This window comes from Labeo rohita, chromosome 17, assembly GCF_022985175.1.
Source record: "Labeo rohita strain BAU-BD-2019 chromosome 17, IGBB_LRoh.1.0, whole genome shotgun sequence".
Lineage (NCBI taxonomy): Eukaryota > Metazoa > Chordata > Actinopteri > Cypriniformes > Cyprinidae > Labeo > Labeo rohita.
In genome coordinates, this window is record NC_066885.1 from 28,090,387 (window position 1) to 28,111,716 (window position 21,330).

General features: G+C 34.7%; 1 protein-coding gene across 2 annotated transcripts in view; it reads left to right on the forward strand.

Moving 5' to 3' along the window:
• The window catches only part of itpk1b (inositol-tetrakisphosphate 1-kinase b), a 75,855-nt gene that overhangs the window by 4,811 nt on the left and 49,714 nt on the right, over positions 1-21,330 (forward strand). For both annotated transcript variants that reach the window (XM_051133794.1, XM_051133793.1), the window contains exons 2-3: positions 1,245-1,413; positions 17,664-17,688. In XM_051133794.1, coding sequence (XP_050989751.1) covers positions 1,319-1,413; positions 17,664-17,688 — 120 coding nt within the window. In that variant the 5' untranslated portion in view covers positions 1,245-1,318. The remainder of the gene's footprint in view (positions 1-1,244; positions 1,414-17,663; positions 17,689-21,330) is intronic.

Consider the following 21,330-nt stretch of genomic DNA (forward strand, 5'->3'; position numbering starts at 1 on the left):
CGTCATCGTTTATTCACCATCAAGTTGTTCCAAATCTGTACAAGTTTCTTTCTTCTGTGAAGCATGAAAGAAGATATTTTGAAGAAAGTTGGTAACCAGTAACCGTAACGCTCGACGGTACCCATTGACTTCCATAGTATGGAAAAAGTACTATGGAAGTCAGTGGCTACCAGCAACCACCTGTCTAGTTGCCCACGTTTTTTTTTTTATTTATGTATTTTTTTTGAATGATACATCAAGCATTCAAACTAAACATTTAGATTTTTTAACTTTTGTGTTAATTTTTTAAATAGTTTAGGTCTGAATATAATGCATTGTTTTGCATGATCAAAACAAATTTTTGCCTTTGCATCATGTTTTTGAATCAAACCTTTGATTTTTCATGATGTTTTAAATAAAAAATATTTTTTATCAAACATTAAAACTTGCATGTGTTGCATCTAATGTTTAAACAGAAGTGCTTGTGTAAGGCTGTCAAATGATTAATCGTAAATAATCACGATTAATTGTGATTAATCGCATCCAGAATAAAAGTCTGTTTACATACTGTGTGTTCCTTAATACATACATATATCTGTGTATACATAATAAATATACACAATACACACTGTGTATATTTCTTATGTATATACACAGATACACAGAGATGTATGTATATATTAAGCAAAAATATTTTAGATTAATAAATGAAATAAATATATATATATATATATATGTGTGTGTGTGTGTATGTATATGTGTATATATATATATATATATATATATATACACACACATATACACACACACACACACACGTGTATATATATATATATATATATATATGTGTGTATATATATATATATATATATATATATATATATATATATATTACTATAAGTTTATATACATATTTAGATATTTAGACATACATAATAAATATATACAGTGTACACACATGCACTCTGTAGCCATAAATGTTTATTTTGGATGCGATTAATCGCAATTAATCGTTTGACAGCCCTACTTACGATACCCAAAAAATTCAGTTTAGCTAGGCAGCTCACTAGGTTTCTTATCAAATCCATGGAGATTCACACCCCAGCTTGAGCACTGCTTTAAACTGAACCTGTTTTGTACATTTTCAGACACATCTTGGCCTATTTATTGTGCAGTGACGGTATTTTGCTGTTTTTCACTTAACGGCCATGACGGTTTGTAATTTAAGGTTCTGATAACAATCTCTGTCGGCTTTGGTTTGACAGGTTTTTATAACAAGACTGTTTCCTCTTTTCACTGGAGTGACACTGCTGTCACATCTGGCCATCAGCAGCTAAAGATGCAGACTTTCCTGAGAGGCAGACGAGTGGGCTACTGGCTCAGCGAGAAGAAGATGAAGAAACTCAATTTCCTGGCCTTTGCGGAGATGTGCAGGTGAGAGTCGACCAGAGATCCGTCGGCTTGGATCTTTTCCTGCATGTGTTTCCATGTAAGAGCACAGCAGGTGCCTGTTGCTCTTGGGGATTCGCTGCACTTGTGGTCAGCGGATCATCCAAAACAGCTGTATTCTGTGCCTGCTTTTGTTCCAGTATTGGTCTGTTGCGTTACAGATAAGTGGAATGAGTTGTTTGAATAATAGGTGTAGCAGGCTCGCTCATGCATGGTGATGTTTTCTTCTTTGTGCATGTTAGGAAAGGACTTTGAACTGTGGTTGAGAAAGATCCAGGAAGGTTGCTTGAGGTTGTGTAATACAGTGCCGCAGACAGCCATCTTAACGTAAGATACATATTAAGACACTGCTTTTTGTGGAAGTGTCTCATGAGCAGAAATGGTTGTTTAGGTTGACTATGCATCTGATTTAAAGAAGTGTGTAAATTCTGTGACCCAGATGACACAAGTAATATAGCAAAAATAGACAAGTTTTAAATGGGTTGCTCCAAACAGTCCCCCTTTCTGCCATTGGTTGGTTAAATGGATAGTCCCCTTCCAAATAAAAGCCATTGGTCGAGCCAATGTTGACATGTTGTGCTGATCAAATTATGTGAGCAATCGAGGCATAAATTCTTGCACTGAATTTAAAACCTAGAGCTGCATTTATAAAATATCATTAAGAGTAAAGTTTTTAGTTCATATTGTTTTCTTGGTAACATGAACTAAGAATGAACAATACTGCAGGACTTATTAATCTTAGTTAATGTTATTTTCTAACATTTACTAATGCATTATTAAGATCACAAGTTATGTTCGTTAACATTAGTTAATGCACCATGAACTAACATGAACAAACAATGAACAACTTTATTTTTCATTACCTAACATGAACAAAATGTGTTGTTCATTGTTCGTTCATGTTAATTAATACATTAACTAATACTAACAAATGACACCTTATTGTAAAGTATTACTGTTTTCTTCATATTTGGAACATTTTATTTTAAATGTATCAATTTAAAGACTAAAAAATAGTTCTTAACACCAGTTTTTGAAAAATATTTTTTAAGCCATCATAAGTAACCTTTGAAAGTTACTTGTGTTAAATCCTAAAAGATAAGATGTTTAATATTTATAAAATGTAATAATTATAATACTTGTTACAAGCAATACACTACCAGTCAAAAGTTTTTGAACAGGAAGATTTTTAATGTTTTTTTTTAAAGAAGTCTCTTCTGCTCGCCAAGCCTGGATTTATTTGATCCAAAGTACAGCAAACAGTACAAATTTGAAATATTTTTACTATTTAAATTAACTGTTTTCTATTTGAATATATTTTAAAATGTAATTTATTCCTGTGATCAAAGCTACATTTTCAGCATCATTATTCCAGTCTTCAGTGTCACATGATCCTTCCAAAATCATTCTAATATGCTGATTTGCTGTTCAAGAAACATTTTATTATTGTTGTTATTATAGCATTTATCTGAAATAAAAAGCTTTTTTTTGTAATTTTTAATTTTTTTTTTTTTTTTTTAAGCAGCAAAATTAAAATATTAGTATGATTTCTGAAGGATCATGTTACTGGAGTAATGATGCTAAAAATTCAGCTTTTGAAATCACAGGAATAAATTACATTTTAAAATATATTAAATAGAAAACAGTTATTTTAAGTAGTAAAAATATTTTTAAAAAATTTCTTGTTTTTGCTGTACTTTGGATGAAATAAAAAGCAGGCAAATGGTAATGTATTACTACTACAGTATTGTCTTCCATGCCAAATTACTAGTTTGCCAGATAGTTACCAGCAAGTAAATTCTCCATTGACGGTTAATGCTGATAGATTAACTAATTATGAAACTAAACTATCTATTTAGTCATGTTGTTAAACTAAACACATTTTACTCACAAATAACCTCTTAAATATGCTCTCTACTTAAAGATTAATAAATTGATTAATTTATAATTGAAAATATTATTTCAAATGTTGAATTTGTTGTATTAGAAGGTGGCAGCATCCTGAGAATTCTTAAGAAAAATATTTCTGAAAATATCTTTTTTTTTTTTTTAAATTACGAAATAGTATTTTAAAATACAAAAACTTAAAATCATCAATCTAAATGAGCTTGAATTTTATAATGGGGTAAACAAGATGTTTATTGTAGAAATAATGTAAATTTATTAGTTAAAACTGCTTAAAATATTATGTTACACCAGCTAATAAATTTAAGCATTTAAGTTTTTATTATTTTGTTTTTGTTATTATACCTTATGTTTTTATTAACATTTTTGTGCGTTCTTTAGGACAAAACTATATGTAGGGGCCAGAATATTACCTACACTTGGGCTCTTTTGACTTGGACTAGAAAGCACCCACGTAGAAACCGGTAAAAACCACTGAGAACAACATAGCAGCTGATCAGCAAAACCCTGGCAACCACTTTCAATATATATAATTTTTTTGAAGTTGCACACTTACTTTTCCCTCCAAAAAAACCCCCAACAACTTCAGTCTCCGTGCAGGTTTTTCTACAGTGGTTTTATTTGTCTAAAGATTCATCTGTTTTGTTCCGTTCACAATGCACACTGTCAAGGGTAGTTTGCCTGTTTAAAAACAGAGTGTGCTATAAAAAATTTGCAGTATTTCCTTCAAGCCTATGTTTTGTTCTGCTCTGAATGTGTTTTGGCTGAAGCATCTCTGCTATCCAAACTATGATACCCTTGAATGATTTTACACGGTGCGTGTAGGTGACCAGTCTTGGCCTGGCTGTGTTTTAACACTGTGCCAGCACTTTTATTCCCAGTGACTTTGCAGTCAGACAGATTGGCTTACTCATCATTAAAAGCCCTGGATTATTAGCCAGCAGTCAGAGAGAGAGAGAGTGAATGAGTGAGAGCTGGCGTAGCAAAGCACTCTTGGAGGCTCTTGTGTTTGTACGGGCCTCGTAACCTGAGAAAATGAACTGCTGGACCGGCAAAGGGTTAAGGTTACACGCAGGGCTTTGTATGTGTGTTGTAAATGTGTGTGGTGTGGTAAAAGATTGTGTGTGTGGTTGGTCTTTTTTTGTCTTATGCGGTGCTCGTTGTGCCTCACTGTCTTGGTCTCCAGCTGAATGAACAATTGTGTGATGTGTGAAGCAAGCATTGCATCGGATTTCCTCAGTGGCTGTGACTGTGTGAGAGGAATTGTGTGACTGGAGAAAGTGAAGGAAAGCGGGAATACAACAATGTGATCACTGTAAGCTCTGTCAGCCAGTCAACAAAGAGGAATATGCATTAGTGCTATTTTAAAGGGATACCGCACTCATATGTGAAAACTGTGTCGTCATTTACTCCGCCTCATGTTGTTCAAAGCTCGTTTGACTGAACATTTTAGAAGACTTTTCTGTGCCAATACAATGAGTCATGCTGTCTAGTCCAAGTCTTGTGAAGCCATGTAACAGCATTGTGTGAGAAACAGACTAAACTTATCTTTTGCATTGTAAATTTATATTTTCTATTAAAACAGGAAGTTGAGGCTGAACATTTCAAAGAGCTTATTTTTTCTTTTATATCCACCTGTCCAGTCTCGGTTTCTAATCAAACGGATGTATTTTCGATACAATGTTAAACCTAGGGCTGGGCGACATGGGCAAAAAAATTATCACAATAATTTTTTTCATATCAGTCGATACCAATAATTATCACGATAAATGTCAAATCTTTTTAAAGTCAGTTTAAAGTCAGATTTTTGCTCCAAAGTGAAAGTTGTAGAAGCCAGACCGTTAATTTCCCTTAACAAAATAAATATCTAAATAGAAAAATTAATTCCTGCATGTTCTATTGTTTCAAATCAAGAAAAAGGTTTGGGTTGTCTGATGATGATTATAATAATACCACTTTTTTTGTCTCTTAGAAATGCACATTTGATAGTATCTTGAGGATACATTTTTGTTCATTATCAATCAGTGACATCTGTAAAAATTGTAGCAACCTCAGTTTTATATGGTTACATTTATTTTGACCCAGTTTTTTTTTTTTTTAAGCATTGGTTTCCCATAGTAGGAAGCATACATTTTAAATCATGATAAACACAGTTAAAACCACACATAATGGTTCCTCATTACCATGTTAAAAATATAACTACATGGTTTCCTCGGTAGCCTGTTTGTATGAAAAACGGTAGTCTAAAAACATTCAGTATAAATGCACACATGCTATAGCTTAATCACAAATACATACATACTATAATTATATACCATTACTCCTGTATTGAAATTCAGTGTGAATATCCCACATTGCTGCCACAATACCATGGTGCAGTGAGTATTTCTACAGTAAATCCATGGTAAATGATGGCGATGTGTAGATTGAAAAGCCTTCTGACTGTCTCGTTGCACACAGCTTTAAACTTAAAGTTTGAATCACATTTGTGTTCATCGCTGGATTCAAGTGTTTCACACATAGACTGTAAAAAATAAGGACGTAGTGTCCGTGACGTCACCCGCAGGTTTCTGAGGAGCATTTTTGAAGCTCTTAGTGGGCGGGAGTCGGCTGTCGCCATCTTGGAATCGCGTCACTGTACGTCACTCCCGGATATTTGAAAATGGGCAAAGAGGCGGGATGTGGGTGACAGCAGCGGCACAATCCACCTGTCACTCAAGTGGCCACGCCCTAAATTATGCAGAATTTTAAGGCTTAATATAATTTAAACGGATGAATTATAAAAAAATTCATCCCCCTCAGTTGACATGAAGGGCAAAATTAGCTATATAGACCAAAACCACTTTTTGAACCAGGCTGTAAACATATTTTTTTCTGCTGTAAAGTTGGGCATTTTAACATGGGGAGTCTATGGGATCGACTAACTTTTGGAGCCAGTCTCAAGCTGCGATTTATCGACTGGCCGCTAAAGTCACTTCTGTGTTGGTTTCAATAGAAAGAGCGGGAGGTTTCACACTGGATCTCACAGCGCTGTTTAGTGCTCGCATGACGGAGCTGTTCACATATCGCGTCTTTTGCACGCTCAAGTTGATTTCAAATGTAGACGCGCGGCAGCTGCGCTCATAACAGAACAGACGCACTCGGTTTTTCCAGGCGCGTCCGCGCCGCATCGAGATTATGGCTGTGTCCGAAAGCTCTAAGATGCTGCCTTCGGAGGCAGCATTCCAAGGCAGGAAGGCATCAAGGCATGTCCGAATTCTAATTCTGCTTCACTTCCTGTCTCCGGAAGTACCTTCTTCTGATGGAATTTTGAAGGCAGCATAGATGTATCCTTCGCTGCCTTCGATTTCCCACAGTTTTGTGCGTGTGCGTCGTATAGGCCATATAAATAAAGATATTCTGGTGAAATTAGACTTGTTACTTTATATAATAGATGAGATCTTGACCATGATATTCTTTATGAATCGTAATAGTGTAAAAAGCATAATAAATAATATTGTTTGTAATAATAGTATTTAATAAAATGTTAAAAGGGTTCAAATGAGTAGTGAATAAGAATAATATTTACAATATACTACTAATAATAACGAAACAGCCACTAATAACAATGACCTGTTCTGCAGTATTACTTGCATCAGTGCTTTTATCTATTTAAGCAAAAAGTAGCTGCCTTTCTCAGTCGTCTTCTCCGGCGCACAGACCTTCGGTGGGTAATGACATTGAGGTCTTTGTGTTATTAAAGCATGTGTATATATAGCTGTATAAAATAATTTTTCTACAAATTCTACAACTTAACCGCTGACTTGGCTTTCGGACGCAGCCAATAAATACATCTGCTCTAGTGAGCTCGCGCAGCGCGGCGGTTTGAACTTTGGTCCGAGCGGATAAATGGTCAGTGTGGCGCGATTCAAATGAGTCGTGCTGTTTCGTTCCGCTTTTGGCACATAAAAAATTATATCGAATATTTATCAAACAAGGAAAATTATATAGCGATAATTATTGTTATTGAATTATTGCCCAGCCCTAGTTTAACCTATGAAAATGAAATCAAAATAGAAGTTTTTTCGGCTTTAAGTATGAATATGTTAGCCCTGAGGTTATCTATAAGCTATTGTGCACCAAAACAATGATAAAATTTGCACTTAGAAGATATAAGCATTCAACACGTCCTTTCTCTAACTTCCACCAATATGGACCAGTGATTTTGATGACATCACTCTGCACTTCAGCTTCTCATCAAACTTTCTGTCCAATCAAATGCTCTCTAGAATCCAAAGCGTCCCGCCCCCTACACTATAACTAGATACTGAAGCTACGGCTGAAATCGGTCTCTTCTTCACAGAATTGGTGTTTTCTATATGGTAAATGGCATTTTACATAGCACTCGGAATATTTTGTTGTATGACTATATGACATGCTGTATGTCAAAAGAAAAAACGGAGCCTCTGCTTTTTAAAAACGAACAAAAAAACAACTACATCCGGATCAAATTCAGAACACTGATCAAGACATAGATTAAGTCAATCGCTTTCATCAGCCCCCCCCAAAGCTTCACATTTTTGTACCACTTCCTGGGTCGGTAATGTTGCGCAGTTTAGATTTATATGCTGTTTAATGCTTGATGATGTTGTTTTACATGTGCATCTGCCTACATACGCGACTCTTTGTTTCTGTTTCTTCTTCACCATTTTTTGATCAACATATTCAATACTCTTTCAAAAGATGTGTAATCTTTTACTATAAAACAGTGAAAACACAAAATGCTGTTTTTTCTGAGAGCGTATTTGCGTTGATTTAATGGTTCTATATGTGAATAAAAGCTTAGATTAGATTTATCATCTAAACCAGGGGTGTCCAATCCTGCTCCTGGGGTGCCACTGTCCTGCAAAGTTTAGTTACATGCCCTATTAAACACACCTGAACCAGCTAATCAAGGTCTAAATAGGTTTACTAGAAACTTTGGGGCAGGTGTGTTGAGGCAAGTTGGAGCTAAACTTTGCAGGACAATGGCCCTCCAGGACCAAGTTTGAACACCCTTAATATAAAGCCTTAGTATCTCTTCAGAGGGTTTAATCTATTTACTTGGTATTACGGATGACTTGATTCCACTTTTTCAGGTCTGATACATGATAGACCAATGTTTGAAATATCTATACATCAATGTATAACTTAAACAAAGCTGGTGCAACCAGATTTTGAGGATTTTCTGTCATTCTTCCATGCAGATTCTCTCAAGCTCTGTCTGGTTAGATGAACACGGCCGGTTGGACATTTTGAGGTCTCTTCAGAAATGTTTGATTGGGTTCATGTCAGGTCTGGGCCACTCAAGGACATTCACGTTTTTGAGTAAATCAAGTTCCTGCAAGTCTGATTGTCACTTGAATATACTGGTGACCTTATGAGCATGTCAATCACACTAGCACAGATTAAAAATGTTTTGTGGATTAAAATGTTAATCCTTTCGAAACCTCTTCAACCAAATTACTCGAGCTGTCCAAAGTCAATCTGAGTTGAGGGAAGATCTGTTCAGCTGTTCTAACTCCTGTCACACCTCTTGTATTTTGACACTAACTAAATTATTTTCTAGGACAGGCTTTCTCCAGCGCTGTCATGTTGTTTTTCATGTTTCGGCAGTGTTATATGACAGCCACTAGTCTTCCGTGAGCTCTAATTAGATTTCTCCAAAGATCCATTTGGCGTTGATGATCTTGCACTGACATTGCTTTCATCACAGATTTAAAGAACGAGAAAATTAATTGTAAATTAGACACAAGTCATTCCTTTTATTCCTCTTTTCTTTTTCTTTTTTTCCGGGCATGTTTGTTTTTTCTTCATCTTTTCTTTACTTTCTTTGGTTAAAAGTGCTAATAATAGCTGCTTGTACTTACCATCCTGATAATATCAGGGTTTCTGGATGGTTGCCAGAATGTTGTTGAGTTTTAAGTCATTTTAAGTGTGTTGTTATATATAGACGTGTCAATATTTGGTAGTATGATATATCGTGGTAATTCACACACATATTGTTAGGGGCCATTCACACAGAATGCAATACCTAACTATTGTTTTTTTTTTTTTGTAAACATGCACCTGATTGAGATGTTTGACCGTTATGCTCGCAACCTTGTTTTTATTGTTTTGTTTTGTTTGTTTTTGTTGTTCCATTAGTCTGCCTCTCATATTTTTAACTGCAAAAATGCGTTCTGGGTGAATTTAAAGGGACAGTACACCCAAAATTCAAATTCTGTCATTATTCACCCTCATGTTGTTCCAAACCTGTAAGACCTTCATTCATCTTTGGAACACAAATTAAGGTATTTCTGACTTAATTCTGACTTGTGTTTTTTTTTTTCTCAGAAATGTGTGAAGAACTCACAATTCTTTCTCACAATTTCTTTCTGAGAAAGACAGTCAGAATTGCAAATTTATATCCTGCTGTTCTGTCTTTATAACACAAAATTTAGTTATAAAGTCAAAATTATGAGATATAAACCCGTAAAAAGTATTTTTTTTCCCCTCAAAATTTGACTTTATAACTTATAATTGCAAGTTTATATCACAATTTTGAGAAGTCAGAATTGCTAGACTTTATAACTTGCAGTTGAGAGTTTCTATCATGCAATTGTTAGAAAAGTCAGAATTGCAAGATGTAAACTTGCAATTGCGAGGAAAAAAATTCAGAATTGTGAGAAAGTCACAATTTTTTTTTATATTCATTGGAAGCCCATTTCCGCCACTTATTGCGAATTATAAAGCTCAGTTTTAATGGGGAAAAAAGACTGTTCTCAAAATTGTGAGTTTATATCTCATAATTCTAACTTAAAAGTCCACTTCCAGAACAACAATTCACAAACATTTACTCACTCTCTTGTCATCCAAGATGTTCATATCTTTCTGTCTTCAGTCGTAAAGAAATTATGTTTTTTTGAAGAAAACATTTCAGGATGTTTCTTGATATGGACTTCACCGGTGCCCCGATTTTGAACTTCCAAAATGTAGTTTAAATGCAGCTTCAAAGGGCTCTAAACAATCCCAGCCAAGGAAGAAGGGTCTTATCTAGTGAAATGATCATACATTTTTTTGGAAACTACATTATTATTATTATTTTTTTTAATACTTTAAGCATAAAGTCTCGTGTAGCACAGGCTCTGGGACGCGCGTTCACGACGCTACGTATTTAATCATGTCAGAAGGTCACGCAAAACAGACCCAGTGTTTACAAAGCGAACGCGCAAAGATGAAGAAAATGCAAGTAAGTTTGTAAACGTTTACAAACAAAAAGGTACAATGATGTCGGACGATTCTGAAGTTGTAGGAGAAAATAAGATGGAGTTTTTCACCATACTCAGTACACAGACGATGAACTTACACATGATTTGTAATAGTGATGGGAAGTTCGGATCATTTTACCGACTTGGACCTTTGAGTCTCGTTCAGCAAAATGGACAAATCTTTTTTTCGAGTCATTTTGTTCTTTTTTTCAGCAAAATATAATTAAAATAAATTAAAACACATCTACTACTTGCACAAACGTTGATTACACTTCAAACAAGACAAAACTATAATGCTATAAGAAACAGGAAAGATTAATTCATTGTTTACCTGGGTCTTTAGTCTATGATTAACTCACCTCACCTCTTATTTGTAGCATCGTGGACACGCATCCCAGAACCTGTGCTACATGAGCTTTGGTGCTTAAAAAGTATACAAATTTTTATTTTTCGAAATAAAATGACCGATCGTTTTGCTATCGTTTCCCCTTCTTCCTCAGTTGGGATTGTTTAGAGCCATTTGAAGCTGCATTTAAACTGCATTTTAAAAGTTCAAAATCGGGGCACCAAAGCATTATAATGAAGTCCATTATATGGAGAAAAATCCTGAAATGTTTTCCTTAAAAAACCATAATTTCTTTACAACTGAAGACAAAAAGACATGAACATCTTGGATGACAAGGGGGGGAGTAAATTTGTAAATTCTTGTTCCTTAAAGAAGTCCACTCCCAAAACAAAGATTCACTTGTTAATAGGAGGACTGCTATTAAGTTTCTAATACTTCATTCTATACTGTGATAAAAGCTTTAGCAGTTATTTGTGATATGAAAATTTAATGCCTGGTTGCTAGGGCATTGCTAGCTGGATACTTACTGTCCCAGTCCTATTTTTGTTGATATTCTGGTCTCTATACATTTCATCTGGTCATGGTGCAAAGTATAACATACTTCTTCATATTGTGATTGTCTTTCTGCCGCCTTCTTTTCACAATTAATTGTGGGATACACACTAAGCAAACAGTTTATTTGCCAAACCGTTAGTTTTGTAACCAGGGCAACAACGGAAGCATAGCAACAGTCGAGTCAGACCGAAGCAGTTTGTGTTTTTGGTAACCACGTATTTTGCCCGCCAATATGTGCGTGTGTGTTTGTGTGTCCCGTCCCAGACGGCGATTGGTTGTGATATTCCCTGTTGACATTATAAGCAGTCCTCTCTCGCAGCTGCAGGGATAAACAGAGGTGTAGAAAAGTCATGATTGTGCTCTCTAAGAAATGAGGTCACTATTTCAAACTCCTTCCTGTGCTGTTCGTACATTTTACTGAATGCTTATTACTCTTGTCAAATAGATTTGATTTAATATTGAATAATCCTGATAGAGGATGGACAGATGTGTGCTATGTACTGTTGACATTCAGTAATCTTTCTGAGACTCGCTAGATATACAGCCGCTCTAAAACTGCTGAGTGACTGTTTGTCTAAATTCGACAGGAAGTTCAGGTACAATATTGCCTTGCGTATGTAATCATTTTTTGAGGAAGTTGGCAGGGCCATCATGGTTGGTGCAGTCTCGTGTGTAGTGTAGGCCTATAACCACACATGCTCATGTCACCACTTACAAGTCTGCGATATGAATGTGCTCACTGAAGCATGGACGTTATCTTTGAATCGCACGGAAGGCTCTCTTTAGTCTTCATTCTTGATCAGATTTAAAAAAAAAAAAAAAAAAAAGGAAATTTGTTTCTGCAAGTAAATTCTGGTCTAAAATCAGAAAGTCAGGAAATCAGGTTATAAATTCATTCGAAAACATAACTAATATAAATATAAAAATAAATAAATAATAAATAAATAAATATAAACTTAATATTATTGTCCTGTTTTTCCAATAAAATAATCTAAGCTTTCTTAAATGCATTTCCTTCAGATGCAAAATGTAGACCTCTTTTTGTTTTCTGAGAAATTGAACTTGAAGGGACTTTATGCTTAAAACAAGAACATTTGTCAGGTGAATTAAGTTGATTTTTCTGAGCCCACAGACAGATGTTTGTTGTTTTTTGTTTTAATCATATAAAATCACTCTGGTTTGATCAATTTCTCAAAAAAGACAGTGTCTTATTTGATGTGATTTTTAGTTCTCATTGTGTCTTGATTTAAGAATCTTTAGATATTTGCACTGGAAAATGACAAAACTTGTTGCAGTTTTATTAGAAGGTTCAGTAAAAGTTATTTCCAAGTTTTAGTTTAGTTTAGTAAAATGAATTAAAATGTAATGGAGATTTGTTGGAAATTGTATTTTGACTCATTTTGTACTCCATAGGCATTTTTATTTTGAAAACTTGTTGATGTATTGTTTCCTTCAATTTGGTCCTTCAGTTTTCTTTGCTTGCTCTTAAAGGAGAAAAGTTCACTACCAGAACAACAATTCACAAATAATTTACTCACCCCCTTGTCTTTCAAGATATTCATGTCTTTCTGTCTTCAGTGGTAAAGAAATTATGGTTTTTGAGGAAAACATTTCAGGATTTTTCTCCATATAATGGAGAAAGTGTAGTTTAGTGTAGTTTAAATGCAGCTTCAAAGGGCTCTAAATGATCCCAGCCGAGGAAAAAGAGTCTTATCTTACTTTTTAAGCACAAAAGCTTGTGTAGCACAGGCTCTGGGTTGCACGTTCATGACGCTACGTACTATTGAATCATGTCAAAAGGTCACGTCGAACGTAGGCGGAGCTACAGACCCAGTGTTTACAAAGCAAATGCACAAAGACTAAGAAAGTGCAAGTATGTCAAACGCTGTTTACAAACAAAAAGGTACAACGATGTCGGATGATTCTGAAGTTGTAGGAGAAAATAAGATGGAGTACACAGACGATGAACGTAGACGTGATTCGTAGTAGTGATGAGAAGTTTGGATCATTTTACCGACTCGGACCTTTGAGGCTCGTTCAGAAAAATGAACGAATCTTTTTTTCTTTCATTTTAGCAAAATCTAATTAAAATGTTACGTGTTACTTCTCTAACACATCTACTGCTTACACAAATGTTGATCACACTACAAACAAGACAAAACTATAATGCTATAAGAAACAGAAAAGATTAATTGATTGTTTGCCTGGGTCTTTCGTCTATGATTAGCTCACCTCACCTCTTATCTGACAAGTTTTCGGGTGTAAGTCGTTTGTTCATCACGTGACAGCCCCATAAGATGAATGAACAACTTGAAAAACCCAGAAACAGGTGAACTAATTCCAGTACAGAACCTAATAGGATGTTGCGAATGTGCGACTGAACGAATCACTCCCCGAGACAACTCGTTCTTCCCGAGTCACATTAAAGATTCGTTCAAAATGAACGAATCGTTGAAGAACGACCTGTCACTAATTCGTAGCATCGTGGACGCGCATCCCAGAGCCTGTGCTACATGAGCTTAAAAAGTATAAAAAAAAAATATTTTTCGGAAAAAAAATGACTGATTGTTTCACTAGATAAGACCCTTCTTCCTCGGCTGGGATCATTTTGAGCCCTTTGAAGCCGCATTTAAACTACATTTTGGAAGTTCAAAATCGGGGCACCAATGAAGTCCTGAAATGCTTTCCTCAAAAACCATAATTTCTTTACGACTGAAGACAGAAAGACATGAACATCTTGGATGACAAGGGGGTGAGTAAATTATTTGTAAATTGTTGTTCTGGAAGTGGACCTCTTCTTTAAATGGGTCTTAAAGTGTTACATTTACCTTCATAAAAGTGTTAGTTATGCTCCGTATCGACATTTGACAGAGATTACAGATTTATTTCAGATTAACTTTATAATAAAAAAAGATTAAATGAAAATATGCATGTGCACAATGAAATATCCACTATTGATAACCAGTATGACACAGATATATCCTACATCCTTAATTGTGATTTTTCTTTTTCACAATTCAAGAAATATTTTGACCCCTTGTTGCTGCAATTAAAAGTTAAGAAAATCAAAATGAAACCAATCTGGTATAAGTGACATTATTAATTTAGCTTGGGTGGTTCATGAGGTATCCTTCATGAGGAAAATGTCTGAAACTGTGCACATTGTTCTATTGAAATGTTTCCTTTACCCTTGTTCGTATTTTCGTCATAATAAAAGCAGTTGTGCTTACTATGTTTTGCTTTCTCTCTCCAGTATTCTGGTTCATTTAGATAATAGAATAAAACCAGTGAAATCGGAGCCGCACCTTCAAATGTCCGTATCTCTAAATCCAGCGGCCTTGATCTGTCACTGCGACCCAGCAACGTCCTAAAACTCTACGTCTCGTTTTACACAGTACCACTGTTAGGTTTTACTGCCTTCTTCTGGATCATTTTATCCCAGTTTTTTATTATGGATTGGTAGAATATCTCACCATAAATCAAAGCAAATACTCTACTGTACTGATTTTTTTTTTTTAAATGTTTTTGAAGTAAGTCTATTGTGCTCATTTTTTTTTTATAATTAAATTATGGAAAATATTATTACTATTATTATTATTATTATTATTATTATAGTAATAATTATAATTATTTATAGAGCTATATATAATATAATATAATATAACATAATATAATATAATTATAATTATAATTATAATTATAATAATAAAAAATCTGTTTCTAATATATTTTGAAAATGTAATTTAACAATTACAATTATATGAACAATGATATATATAAGCCAATAATATATGAAATAATATGGGAAATATATGAAAGCCCGTTTCTGCCACTGAATAAAAAATATGAGACAAACACGCAGTTCTGAGTAATAAACGCACAATTCTGAGAAATAAAATCAGGATTGTGAGATATAAACTCGTAATTTTGAGAACATATCGGTTGGTCTTTTCCCTTAAAAGTGGACTTTAAAACTCGCAATTGTGAGTTTATCTCTCACAATTCTGAGGAAAAAAGTCACAGTTGTGAGATACAACCTCGCAAATATAAATTTGAGTTTTTCTCGCAATTCTGATTTTATAACTTGCATTTGCGAGTTTATATCACGCAATTCTGAGAAAAGTTTTTGTATTTTTTATTCAGTGGTGAAACAGGCTTCCATAGAAATAATATTATAATAAAAAAAAGAAGTTGTATTAATGTATTTTTAAAATGTATTTCATTCCTGTTTTTTCAGCATCATTACTCCAGTCTTCAGTGTCACATGATCCTTCAGAAATCAGTCTAATTTGCTAATTTTCTGCTTTGAAAACATTTCTGATTATTGTCAATGTTGAACACAGTTGTGTTGATTAAAACTGGGAATCTATGATGAACTGTTTCCAGCATTCTTGGAATTTTTTTTATTTATTTATTTATTTTTTTTATTTTTTTACAATTTTGACCATTTAGATCAGATGCATCCTTGCTGTATAAAGTACCAATTTGAGGAAAAAAAACAAAAACAAAAAAAACATGACCTAAAACTTTTGAATGTAGCATCAGGTAGCTTTTTTTTTTTCATGAAAACAATTTGTTTGTCTAAATTTCTTGAATTTAACTCTGCTTCCTTACCTCATTGCGTATGTGGCTCTATAAATATGATAATTAGCACCAGATCAGACCTGCTCCACATTCACTCCTAAACTTTCGCTCCTAAACATGCGTTCAAGAAATTAAAGATATGCTTGTGATTGGCTACATTGCTCAACACTGCAAAAACACGCTGTAAATAGAAACCTTTGACCATATATGAAAATCCCCATCCCATGTGTTTACAAGATTGGTTAAATGTTTGTGACTAGGAAACAGGCTGCGGTTTGAGACTATCCTTAGTAAACTGCAGTTTTATTGAGGTGCTGACTGATGATTTGGCACATTCTGTGTTTTTAAGCATACTAAAACACCTGATAGACATGTAAACAACAGTATTTTTAATTTATTTTTAATTTTTTTAACCACAGGGGGCCTTTAGCAATTACACTGTCTGCTTTATTCATCTCACTCATTTGTATCACAATTAATCATCAGCCAAAATGTTACGTTTGTGAAAGCCCCAGGAGGTAGGGAAGGACTGGTTGATACTCCCATTCAGTTTCTGAGAGAGTGTTGACATTTAAGTGCCTTCAGACTACATTAGCCAAGGACCTCTGTTTTATACAGTCAGTAATAAAAAATACTTTTTATTATTTCCCTTTCACAACGGACGTCATGCTTTCCCGCCTTCTGGCACTTGTTTAGTTTAATGTAATCTTGACGGCATACTCCACGTTCAGGAGGAGTTGAGGCATGTCTGATCTGACGGACCCGATGTTCTGGGTAAAAACCACCCCTTAAAACTCATAGGTATTTTTGGATGTTTTTTCATTTTCCCAATACATATTTTTTTAATCTATCACCCACCAAAATAATCTGCCTCCCATAATAAATTAACCCACACAGGAAAGTTCATTCGCACTGAGACTTAAATAGCTCCCACAAACCCACTCATGATGTTTCCTGACAGAATAATAAATAAGCTCTGGGTTATGCACTTTATGATTATCTTGATATTGGTGTGGACTAATCTGACGTTAGAAGATGTTAGAAAATGGTTGCCTGGCTTTCTAATGACCCCAGAAACTCATCCAAAGGGCTTCCTTACCAGTTTCCAGTTTCAGGATCTCTCTACAAAGCAAAGTAAAATGCAGCACATATTTAACTTAAGGGCAAACTGTAGTGATTCTTGTGTGTCAACTTGTTGTGTTGTTTCTCTAGAAACGCTAAGGTAAATTCTAACACTAGCGCTTGGTTTGTGACAGTTGCTTGTTGTTGTGCGTTGTCTAAATGTAAAGCTTTTCTAACAGCTCAGGCAGGTTGATGGTTTATAGCTCAAACTAGCTTCCATGGTGTCCATTCACTTCCTACGACCAGTCAGGGTTTCTTTGCATCTCAACTCTGTGTTGCTAGGCAACAGATATTTTTATCCAGGCTTCATTTTTATGTCAGAATGTAATCTGCTATGATGGTATCTTAAATTAAAAAATGTACATTTAATATCTTTTTATTGATTAATTGCTTTGTTGAAACCTGTGGCATGAGCAAAAAGTTATAATATATGTTTTTTTTTTTCTTTCTTTCAGGAAAAGAGGAATAGAAGTTGTTCAGGTAAGTGGATGTCACCTCAACTACATTTGTTTCAGATGTTTATCTAATGTGTGAAATCAGAAACTGAAATCACAGTTCACAACATCGCCTTTTCCTGTTTATTTCCTTCAAATACCTTTCAGAAAATTCTTGTTTCGGAAACCAGAGATAGTTATGTGACAATAAATGATTCTCTCATTTGGTCATTCTACACCAGCAAAAACAAATGCTAGCTATAACATAATTTATACAATGCTGTTCGGGTGCCAGATTTCATTGTTGACAGTCAAACACCTAAAAAAAAAAAGTTAAAGTTAAAGGGGTCATTGGATGCCCATTTTCCACTAGTTGATATGATTCTTTAGGGTCTTAATGAAAAGCTAATAATATACTTTGGTTAAAAATTCTCAGTGGTAGTGTAACACAACACCCTTTTTACCTTGCCAAAATCAGCTCTGCAAAAATCATCTCATTTTGAGGGATTGTTCCTTTAAATGCAAATGAGCTCTGCTTGTCCCGCCCCTCTCTTCTCTCTACTGCTCTGAGAGATTGTTTACTTTAGCCGCATTTAGCGCGTTTAGCCACGAAACTTGCTAACTAGCACGTTATTAGGAAAAGCGATAGCAGAGATTCATAAAAAAAAACCCTTATACTCACTTCTGCTCCCTGGTGAAAAAAAAAACAGTATATGCTGGTAGGTATGTTTTGATGCTGGTTTAAGCTGGTCCTTTGCTGGTTCATGCTGGTCCTTGACCTGCAACATGACCAGCTAAGACCAGCATAAACCAGCAAAGGACCAGCTTAAACCAGCATCAAATCATACCTACCAGCATATGTTGGTTTTTTCACCAGGGCTGTAAGTGAAGCTGGATCACGAATGATTTGCGCGAACCTAGACGCATTTATGTAGATCGGGAGATGCACTCCCTTCACAAACAAATGTAATCCACTGCATCTTCAGCGGCTCAGATGTCGGGAGTAAATGACGACCACTATGTTCATTATTACATCCTGCAACACAACACCTCAATCGCTCAATCTGAGATATTCTTGTCAAACTTACATCCCTGCTCCGGCATCGAAACAATGGAGGTCGAACTGTTACAACTGATCTGAGGTAAAACGCTCATGTCAATCAACTATCGTGGGACGCCACACAAAAGTTTTGATGGATTAATCAAAAATGGGTCAGTACACTTAAAGGAGAAGTCCACTTCCAGAACAAAGATGTACAGATAATGTACTCACCCTCCTTGTCATCCAAGATGTTCATGTCTTTCTTTCTTCAGTCGTAAAGAAATTGTGTTTTTTGAGGAAAACATTTTAGGATTTTTCTCCATATAATGGACTGACATGGTGCCCCGTGTTTAACTTCCAAAATGCAGTTTAAATGTGGCTTCAAACGATCCCAAATGCGGTTGTAAACAATCCCAGCTGAGGAAGAAGGGTCTTATCTAGCGAAACGAGCAGTTATTATCATTAAAAAAAATACAATTTAAATACTTTTTAATCTCAAACGCTCGTCTTGTCTTACTCTCCCTGAACTCTGTGTATTCTGGCACAAGACAGTCATTGTATGTCGAAAAACTCTTAACTTCAACTTCAAAAAGGATTTCAAAATCATCCTACATCGCTGCAGAAGTACCGACCCAGTCTTTGCAAAGTGAACGTGCAAAGAAGATCAAACACCCTTAACAAAAAAGGTAAAACAGGGATATAGGGCGATTTTGAAGGAGAGGGAGAAAATACGGGCAATATACCCTAACTGTCATGAGCTAGAATACACAGAGTTCAGGAAGAGTAAGACAAAATGAGCGTTTGACATTAAAAAGTATATGAATTGTATTATTTTTAAATTGCATTTTGGAAGTTCAAAATCGGGGCACCATATCAGTCCATTATATGGAGAAAAATCCTGGAATGTTTTTCTCAAAAAACTTCTTTTTTACAACTGAAGAAAGAACAAACATCTTGGATGACAAGGGAGTGAGCATATTATCTGTAAATTGTTGTTCTGGAAGTGAACTTCTCCTTTAAATCAAATCGCGATGTGGACTAGTATTTGTAAATATTAAGCTGCAAAAAGACTATTTAAATATAAATCCTGCATTTTCTGTATGTCTCTGCACGAGTGACACTCGCTGTGTTTTCAGCTTCTGTCGTCTCACTAAATGAGGACATAAATACATGAGCAACGTCTCCAGAACTGCTCTGAGAGTCACTTCATGAACATTTGACTCTTTCATTTGAGTAAAACTAGCGTCATAACATAGCGGCATTTACGGCAACCCGTCAAAATAAAAGTTCGGTTTAATTCAAGACATTGTGGCAGAATTACATGACTATTGTCCAGCAGAATGTATGTAATAGTACTACTACAATTATTAAAACCTTTTTTTTTTTTTAAGGAATAATCATATAATATTTCTTCATCGTTTTAACTGTAATACTAAATCCCCTTTATTTGCCAAAATATAAAATCTGTTTAATTTTCATTAGTGAAAAGATAACTTAAATTAAAACATTCCATAAGGCTATTGTAAAAATAAATTAAACTTGTTTTTATGCATTCATAATTAGACATGCTAAAACACAGAATTTGTAACAATAAAACATGAAGTGGGAAAAAATAAAACATTTCATTGGGCCCTAAGCAAGTAATCTTTGTTTAACTTTTACATTTATTTTAAATTGTTTTTAATTGCTTTAATTTATTAAATCTATGTTAAATAGTTTAAGTTTCATGATTTTAATTAATTAGACATGCTTTTGGATAATACAATTTAATTTAACCATTAAAAAGGAGTCCAGAAAAATTAAAATGCAAAAAACAGAATTTGGGAAAAGATTAATTTTCAAAGGGTCCTAGTAGAGTAGTACTTCCCTTGGAGTTCAGCAACAGGGTGCAACAGCTGGCTTCTGGACTTAAAAATCCCATTTATTTTCTTCAAAGGAGAATTGATTTTAAACAATAACAGTACATCATAAACCTAAAAGACAGACCAACTGGGAGCTGCAAGGGTGTTATAGTCTGTGTAAAGACAATTCAGAGAATTGTTTCTGAACACATTAATGCTAGAGAATATATTGCTGAAAACTATAGACTGTGAACTATGTAGAACTGAATTGTGGAGTACTATTAGACCGTGTTTCACCCTTTTTGTGTTCAGGATTTTTTTGGGCGGGCTTGAAATGTGAAATCTCGATGACACACTATAGCCACTGAGCACGGCCCCTCCTCTAACACTATATTAACTAGAGTTCTTCTGTTAAGCACAAAAGAAGAGGTTTTAAAGAATGCTGGTAACCAAACAGTTGTCGGAAGCCATTGACTTTCAAAGTATGGAAAAAAAAATACAATGTTTAGAGTCACCTGTAAACATTGTCATCCTTTGTGCTCAACAGAAGAAAAAAAAACCTCCTACAGTCTATGAACAAGTGGAGGATGAATCTAAATTTTTGGGTGACCTACCCCTTTAATTTCCTTAAACATTCTCAAATGATTGCATATTGCAATAAACATAAAATATGTTGTTTCTATGTAAACAAACAACATCTTTAAGTTCATAGTTATCCATTCACTGTTAGGTTTTCATTAAAATTGTCATTCACAGTGCTTCTTTTACCCTCTTTAATTCAGCGAATATGTCCATGCACTTTTCA